At 36.0% G+C, this 9,367-nt stretch overlaps 1 protein-coding gene across 1 annotated transcript; it reads left to right on the top strand.

Annotated features, from left to right (window-relative positions):
• Positions 1–1,151: 1,151 nt before the first annotated feature.
• LOC104599467 (WD repeat and SOF domain-containing protein 1) lies at positions 1,152–8,717 on the top strand. Its single transcript, XM_010262020.3, has 17 exons — positions 1,152–1,349; positions 1,452–1,541; positions 1,630–1,741; positions 2,488–2,515; positions 2,746–2,844; positions 2,948–3,017; positions 3,107–3,141; positions 3,304–3,378; positions 3,460–3,555; positions 4,572–4,635; positions 5,570–5,623; positions 6,315–6,400; positions 6,521–6,581; positions 6,717–6,781; positions 6,993–7,098; positions 7,814–7,902; positions 8,250–8,717. Exons 1-17 carry the CDS (start codon positions 1,284–1,286, stop codon positions 8,410–8,412), a joined length of 1,359 nt encoding a protein of 452 aa, XP_010260322.1. The 5' UTR covers positions 1,152–1,283; the 3' UTR covers positions 8,413–8,717.
• The last annotated feature ends 650 nt before the right edge of the window (positions 8,718–9,367 follow it).

Below are 9,367 nucleotides of genomic sequence, written 5' to 3'. Positions count from 1 at the left end.
CACTTTTATATATAGTATAGATATATAAGTAAAATAGCATGAACAAACATCAAGATTTTCAATTATTTGATTAAGACATGTAAAAAAGCACATAAACTATCAATATATGGGTTGTGAGGGTCGGATTTAGCCTAATTTGGTACCTTACATGTACCCATATGGATTGTAGAATCCCTAAACCCGTTTCTGCCCAAAAATCCATTCTTCAAGCAAAAACCCCGCCTTGATGGGATGGGTACCCACCGGGTAGTGTAAAAATTGTCATATTTTATCTTAACACCCTACCAATGAGTAGACTTGGCAATTGGGTTGGGTTCAGGTTGGGTTAAGACACTTTAAGCTAATTTTGGGTCGGGTTGGCTCAGCAAATGCTAGACCCTAACCCATGTTCGGGTTAGGATTGACCCATGAGTCAATTCAGGTCATTCCTAAAAATAACTAGAGTTTAAAAAATAAAGAAAAAATACATGAAAAATGCTAAAATTAAAGGAATTAACCTCCAAGCATAAAATAAAAAAAGTTAAAATTTTAAAAAGTAAACGATAAATAATAAAAACTAAATAGAAAAGATTAACCAATGAAAACTTCTAACAATACATAAAAAGTCTGAATTACACTCGATAATTGGGTTAGTGGGTTGACCCATGACCCAACCCGACCCAACACAGTTTTTTGGGGGATTGGGTCGGGTTCGGCCATTCTCAAATTAAGGTGGTTAGATATGAGACCATAATTCTGGTTCTTTTATTGTATCGGGTCGCATTCGCGAATTGGATCAACTGTTCGAAAGGTATACCCACGATGCATTAAGGGGTTGTTGAAACGTGTTTTATTAACAGAAGATCTCAACTCATTCGGCGAGCGGCGAGTCACATTTGAAAGGGAGAAAAAACGGGTCTATAGACTCACACCGGCAAACTGGAGTGTGAGACCCGTTCGTCGATGGATCATTTTTTGAAGTTGGAACAGTGGTCGGATCTGATCCGCTCCATTACGTGCTATGGATTGGACGAAATCGGATTCAGTCAGTGCAAACCCATTCAAACAGAAGTATGGAGATGTTCCCGATGCAAGGCTGTAGAGGCTATTCGAACGGGTCTTGCACTGACTGAAGCCGATCTTAGATTGGACACCTCCTTCAGCCTTCAGCCTTCAGCCCTTCTCTCTCTAGGGTTTAAGAAGGTTTAAACACTTCTGTCTTCCGCAACTGAACACCTTTCCTCCTCCTCTTTGGGTTCTGCAGATTGTGCTCGAACTGGTTTAGAAACCTTTCGCTTCGAAAAATGAAGGTTAAAGTCATATCGCGCTCCGAAGATGAATTTACACGCGAACGCAGTCAAGATCTCCAGGTTTCTTCTTCTTCTTCTTTAGAAAATTTTATGTATGTGGAAGAATTCGTTCTCTTTTTCTCAATTGAGATTATTTATACTTCTCCTTTCATAATTGAATAGAGGGTTTTTCGAAACTTCGACCCTAGCCTTCGGACTCAAGAAAAGGCCACTGAATACGTTCGTGCTCTTAATGCCGCAAAGGTGGAGAAGGTGATAAACTTCACACCCTTTTTTGGTCTTTTCCTTTTGAATTTTTTATGTTGGAAAGCCTTGAAAATTTAAAATTGCCTGTTGCCAGATATTCGCAAGGCCTTTTATGGGTGCAATGGATGGGCATATTGATGCTGTCTCATGTATGGCGAAGAACCCGAATCACTTAAAAGGAATATTTTCAGGTTCTATGGATGGAGGTACTTCACTTTCTTACTCTATTACTAATGCTTCTTCACTTCATTTTCTTTTCCGATAAAAGTAAGTCCTGTTTCTCTTTTTTTACTCAAATAATTATGTAAACCAATCATATGGTCATTAGGTTATACGGTGTCGGTGATGAATTTTTATCATCAACCACAATTTTCCATGAAAATGCTCAGAAATCTGGATTTACTCTTTACTGTGATAATTGTGGTGGAAATTGAATGAAAGATGGCTAGTGGACTGAATGAAGTGAATACAAACCAAGTATTCACCATCATAGCATTACTGGGTGTTAAAGTTTAGAGTTGTTGATTCCTTGATGGCTCAGATTTTCCGGTTTGATCAGTTTAAAATCAGACTCAGACGCCCTTGGAGACTTAACGATGGCTTCAAACTTCATTTTTCATAATTCAACTAATGAATAACTATTTTCAAGTGCCACCTGCAAGTATCTTTTAATTTAATGTCTGGTTCTCTTCCACCAGATGGGTGATCAAAACAGTTATCTTTTCAGCAAAGAAGGCATTTGATAATACCAAGTTTATTCTATTTAGATGTGCTGACCCTGACTAATTCATAATCAAATTGTAGCATGAATTGTAGCATTGGGAGTTATTCCTTTTTATTTTGCTTGTCATTTTGGTTTGTTTTTCTTTTCTTTTCTTTTTCTAAGAGGGATTCCGCACTTTAATTCTTGGTGTTTCTAATACTATTTGGATGTTTTCCATTCCTTTGGCAGATATTCGTCTGTGGGACATAGCCTCCAGGTAATGTTTATTTCTGAATTGAATTATCATCTATGAAAGTAGAAATACATCTAGAGCTTATTCCTTCTTGTTTCTTCATTCAACATATATGGTGGAGATGCACTGTATGCTATGATGTAGAGCATGGTTCCTTTTCTCCCTGCTTTAGTTATAGGTGGTTTGATTGGATCATAATGGTGACTCATTTTTATTCTTATTCCAAAATGTGAAAAAAATAAATAAAATAATAGACAAACAGTTTGTCAGTTTCCTGGCCACCAAGGCGCTGTACGAGGTTTAACAGCATCTACCGATGGGCGCATCTTGATATCATGCGGAACAGATTGCACGTAAGAATAGCTTCAGTCTAAATTATTACATGCCTTCAGAGAGGAAATTATATGAAGGATATTGGATACTTAGCAACAGTAATTTCTTTTTTGTTGTATTCAGTGTCAGGCTCTGGAATGTCCCTGTTGCAAGTATAATGGAGTCAGATGATTTGTCAGATAATTCTGCCAAGGTCAGTACTCAATCTATCATAAAGTATTAGAACCCATACATCCTCTATTTCTTTTCTACCTTGATGGTTTGCATATTTCATGCTTTCAGCCATTGGCAGTGTACGTTTGGAAGAATGCTTTCTGGTAATTATTTCAAGGCTTTTGGTAAAACTGTTACTTAGAGGACTTTATTTCACAATACCATCTGGATATGGAATTGTATTGAATTAGGTTTAGTTTTTAGGTTTCTTTCTTCTTCTTTTTGTTTTCTTTTCAGTTTATTATATCTACTTTGTATTTTTCCAGGGCTGTGGATCACCAATGGGATGGTGATCTCTTTGCTACAGCTGGTGCCCAAGTTGATATATGGGATCGCAACAGGTTTTAGTTTTAACTTAATTTACCCTGTTCTTGATTACAGAATTATCCATTTTGCATGTCATAACATACTTATTCTAACAGGTCAGCTCCAGTAAACAGCTTTGAATGGGGTCATGACACAGTTGTATCGGTCCGATTTAATCCTGGAGAACCAAATGTTTTAGCAACATCAGCTAGGTATTTATTCTTATGACTTGAAGGCTCAAGCAATAGTATTCTGAATTTTATACATATTTTGGAGAAAAAGGAAAGTTTCAACTTTAAATATTCCTTCCCCCAAAGAGTTAATTTTACAAATTATGTTTTTTTTTCAAAAATACATATACATGTTCCATAAATATAGATATTGAATAAACATAAATGGTGTCATAACTTAATGGTAACATGTTATTGTATGTAAATGAGAGGTCATAGGTTCAATTCTCTTCACTATTGTTTTGTGACTTGTGATAAGGCATGATCTTGGGGTGTTCAAAAGCGTTAAAAACCAGTTTGGTTGTAAAAACCTGGATGGTTTTCAACTGTTTGTCTGGGTTAATAGCAGGTCAAACAATTTTTTTTTTTGGAAAAAGAACAGAAAAAGTGGCATTGTAAAATTCAGAAGGCTCACTGGTTTCCCAAGTCTAGCAGTCCAACCATCCAGTCTGAGTCTGACATTTAGAAGTGGTGGCATATTGTGAATCCATCTTCCGATAGATGGAAAAATTAAATAGGCAATGGATGATTTTCCATTTCCTTTTGTGCATTGTACAAATAGGAGGTGAGAGGTGTGTAAGGTTCTTATCCCCTGCAATATACCAGAAAACTTTACTCTCATGGTTGACTGCGTCCATGAGAATGCCTTGACATTTAGAAGGATTGGTGACCTCATATCTGTGAAAGAAATTACATGTGAAGTTGCCCATAGAATACAACCAAATACCTGAATTTGAAAATCACACTAAGAAAAGAAATATGATAACAAATTTAAAAATAATATGAAACATATGTTTTGCACATGCAAAAATGGGAGAGTATATATTTTGCAATTGTTGCACGTGTATTGAATTATTGATCATATTGATTCCAATTTTCTGATAAAAACCTTGCTCCATTATGTATCCCATTGAACCCTTTTACTTTGCTGTGATTTAATTTATGTTGTGGCTCATACTTGGGTAGTTTTATAATCAATGTTATCTATTGTTTTGTAGTGACCGCAGCATAACACTATATGACCTACGCATGTCATCCCCAGCAAGGAAGCTTATCATGAAGGTATTACATCCAAATTATCACTAGAAATTTACATTTTAAGCTTGTCCTGTTAGATATTTTTCAGGCATTGACATTTTCATTTCTATTTAAGACTGTCAATGTTGCTAAATGTACTAGGGTAAGATAGATGTGGATAAGGGTTGTAAATATTTTAAAATATATGGTTACCTTACTAATATAAAATTGTGCACATGAGCTAATTTCAGAGAATGCATGAATAGGAATTATCTGGCTTCAAAAAAATGAGTAGGAATTATCAAAAAAGGGCCATTACCCAATGTTAGTCCCAGCTATCTAGGGTGTCAGCTCAAGATTTTATCACTACAAGCAATGGCCCCATGGGTAGGAATTATCTGGATCCCTTATATCAAATGTTCTTAAAATAGTTTGTTTTATGGTGGAAAATTGGAAATAGGCTATATAATGAGCTTGCCATTGCTGTTTAAGTTTAACAGAGGTTGTTTCCAGTATAGCTGTATGTTACTCATTTTCTTAATGGTTCTTTCTATAGCTCTTTTTATTTGATACTATTCTATTCAAGGTTCAAAATATCGATACACCCTGATACGGCAGAAGGGGTGTATCGGTACTTTGTACAATACTCTTTTTTTTCCCTCCAAAAATAGGGCAGAGGGATAGGTCTTAGGCCTGCATACACCCTGAAATAGGTCCAACTCCCAAAAGATGCATATTTGGTGTATTGGTAACCCAATGATACATTACGTACTGGCGATACGTCACGAAATTTTGGGTGTGGGGATTTTTTGTCTCTCAGTGTCTTTTGCCATTTACACCTTGTAATTTCTGCTCTGTATTTTAGCTTGTTTCTATTAAAAGTTTGATGTTATCGATAAAAAAAGATATGTCACGAAATTTTGAACCTTGATTCTATGGTTATTTTGAACCTTTCTCACACCTATTTGCTCTGTCGCAGACTAAAACTAATTCTATATCTTGGAACCCAATGGAGCCAATGAATTTCACAGCTGTGAGTACATCCACAAAAGCTTATCTCATATTAAAATAGATAGTTTTTTGTTTTAGTTTTTCTCAAGAATTTTCTTTTGAGTTATAAGTTTAAACATACTGAAGATTTAGATAGATTTAAGTATTATATATTGAAAATTGTAAGAAGAATTAATTAGTTTGTGATCATATGGAGGCACACCTTGGGAAAGCTCTTGCATGTTATGACATCAAGCCTAAATGCCCCCCACCCCCACACACAACATGAATGCTTAGTAGACTTAGTAGATGATTACATAAAGGTTTGAAGTAGATTTATAATATGTACTTGTAGTTAGTTCTAGACATTCATACAGGGATGAGATCTATCAGTGAACAATTCTTCCTTGAGATGAGATCCAGGAACCAGCCCAATCAAAACTTGAACTTCTTATCTAGACTTTTATAGTTATTACTCGGTAATACTATATGTATTATCCATTGCACCCCATATCTATATAATTATATCCTATGTAAAGCATTACGCCACATCCAATGCATTATGGACAGCAATCCAACTAGGGTATGCTTGGTATTAGTAATAAGTTTAATTGGTACCGATGGTTATCATGCCAATACAGAGGGTTAGGGTGGTACACAGAGGCAGATGTGTTACATTGGATTTTGTCTATTTCTAAGGATGAGTTCTTACTATTAATATTGTAATGATGCAGGCAAACGAAGATTGCAACTGCTATAGCTATGATGCAAGAAAACTGGATGAAGCCAAGTGTGTCCACAGAGATCATGTTTCTGCAGTGTGAGTGTCAGTCTTGTCTTTTTTTCTATAATGCATTTAGGGAATGATCTCCATAAAATGCTTATAAAAAAAGAGATCTCCATAACCCTTGTTTCTTGTTTTTCCCCCTTTTCCCTCCAGGATGGATATTGATTTCTCTCCAACCGGTCGAGAATTTGTAACTGGATCATATGATAGGACAGTAAGTTCTCGTTCATGGCTGGTTATTGTCCTGTTTATTCTTTATTTTTACTTGGGTCTTATAATAAGCCAGTAAGTTATTTGTACTCATCCTCTGGTAACCAAACCTTAGAATATTGAATTTTAATTGTTCCAGGTAAGAATCTTCCAATATAATGGTGGCCACAGCAGAGAAGTTTATCACACTAAGAGGATGCAGAGGTATTGCTCAAATCTTAGATTATTTCATGAGGTTGAGTGTTTTTCTGCTTCTATCAAGTCTTTATGCATGGATATGTGATCTTTATCCTTACATTGTGTCTGTTAGTAGAAGACAGGGATCCAACTGTTATGATTTCTACACCATTAAATATTTCAATGTGAGTTTTCTACAAATTCCTTAGTTCTGATTGAGTTCTGGTCATCCATATAGGGTATTCTGTGTAAAGTTTAGTTGTGATGCCACTTATGTGATCTCGGGGAGTGATGACACCAATCTTCGGCTATGGAAAGCTAAAGCATCAGAACAGTTGGGAGTTGTAAGTATCTATTTGCTTCTGCATTCTTTGTAGGCACTTGGATAATTATAGATGTTCTGTTGCCTTTGGCATTGTCCATCCATCATTGAAAATGCTATGTATGGAAAAGTCTGTTAATTAGTCTCTGTTTGTAAATTTGCACTGGTATAAATGCATAGGAGTGCAAATCCTTTGTTTTTGTTTCACAATTGACTTTGCTTTGTTTGTATTAAGAAGTAAAATAGAAAGCAAGATGATGTGGTCCCCACTTTATATGAAAGAGAATGGAGGTTGGCAGAAGGCTATTTGTTAGAGTAAACAGGCTCTTTGGAATGTGTAGAAGATCCAAACACTTCCCTTGATGGATCTTCCCTTGGGACTTTTGGGTCAAGATGAACCCAATCCATGTGCATAGGCCTATTTCAGACCCTAGTTTTGTTTAGAAAGAAATAATAGATCACATGGTTTTACCACCAGATGAAAAGCTTTTTAGTTTGAGAGAGCTTATAGGTGGATCCAAGGTACCAAGCATGTCTCCCATGTTTTCTGGTACCTTGTAGAATCTATCTTTGAAAGGTTTCAATTATGATCATTACCAAGCATGCATTTTTTTCTTCATTCGTTCTGAAGGAATGATATATTGGTAGGTTCCAATTCATGGCTAATCAACCTTGGCAGTTCATCACCTTATATTTGATTAGATCCTCATTTGAATTGCTCATCTTTTATCCTGTAGCTTCTTCCAAGAGAACGCAAAAAGCAAGAGTATCTTGAAGCTGTCAAGAATCGTTACAAGCATCTCCCTGAGGTCAAGCGCATTGTAAGGTAATGAGAAAACTTCCTACTGAAGTTGGATTTGACCATTTGTATTTTTTTTCTGTTCTCCAAGGAAAGGCTATGTGAATGGTTTCTATGGTACACTTTACATGTGTACAACCATATTAGACAATTTTTCTCCAGCCCACCCTATTCTTGTGCCATTTGTCGGTTAAATTCCATCTAAGTTGCAGATTCAGAGCTATTCAACAAGTTTTTTTTTTTTTTTCAAGTATTTATACTTGGTAATTGCACTGGGTTAAATATGTAAACTGTAAAGTACTTAACTATTATTCCATCTAAGTTTTTTTTTCTCCAACAAGTTTTTCAAGTATCATCTATACTTGTCATTGCAGGCATAGACACTTGCCCAAACCAATATACAAGGCGACAGCACTAAGACGTACAATGACTGAAGCTGAGAGAAGGAAAGAGGAAAGGAAGAAAGCTCACAGTGCTCCAGGAAGCATGCCCACAGAACCATTGAGGAAAAGAAGAATCATCAAGGAGGTTGAGTGAATGGTTTTATCTATGTGATCTAAGATTGAACCGGATGATTCTTCTATCTTAATGGCAGTACACATCTAAGAATTCAGGCAGTGTCCTTGAGGAATATGCTACTTCTCAGATCATTACATCAGATTGCTCAGAGAAATGGCTTCTCAGATCTTAACATGATTCAGAAATTCACAGCAACCATGAAGCAAACGCTTCCTCTATGCAACAATTTTGGTAGTTCAATTAATATCTATTGGTGTTTTGTAAAAAAATTTTATCATTTTTTTCTGGGAGAAAAAAAGATTCCTATTTCATGGACCAGTAAATCAGTGTTTAAACGGTATAATCTTATTGTATACGAAAGCACATAGAGTTGGGTCTGGACCCATTTTGGACCATGGGTCCACTGAAACATTATGATCTACCTACTTAACAGTCCAAAAGATTGTCAAGTGAAAACCTTTTTTTTCTTCAATACCTTGGTCCTAGGCTCCTACCCTAACATGCTTATATTTCACCTATATATCCGCCACCAACATGCAACTCAACCATCTGACCCTTCGACATTGAATCTTGGTTTTTTTTTTTTTTTTTTTTAAAAAACTGGAATTCATTTTACAGAAAGTTAAGGGAACATTTAGATCCCTTTACATGGTTTCTCAAAAAGATTGGTGAGGTTTATCGAGCTGGCATAGCAATTTACAAGAGTTCGTATGCCTAGCTCTCCTTGCCATTTCATGGGCTGGCAAATCCCTGTTTACATACATGATTTTAATATTACAAAAAAGAGGTAGAAGTTTCAAAATATGGTTAGAGAGAGCTTGTTGGTCCCATTGTATCCGGTTGTCTGTCACTTTGAGCTTCGCTAACACTGCTTTAGCATCTAAAAACAAAAAACCTGTCTTTACACCCATACAAAAAAATTTCCTTAGTCCTCTAATCATTGTCCAGAGTTCAACTGTTGCTGGGGATCTTG

This window comes from Nelumbo nucifera, chromosome 1 (assembly GCF_055504915.1).
Source record: "Nelumbo nucifera cultivar China Antique chromosome 1, China Antique-T2T, whole genome shotgun sequence".
In the NCBI taxonomy this organism is placed as follows: domain Eukaryota; kingdom Viridiplantae; phylum Streptophyta; class Magnoliopsida; order Proteales; family Nelumbonaceae; genus Nelumbo; species Nelumbo nucifera.
This window is presented reverse-complemented; position numbering and strand designations above follow the sequence as displayed.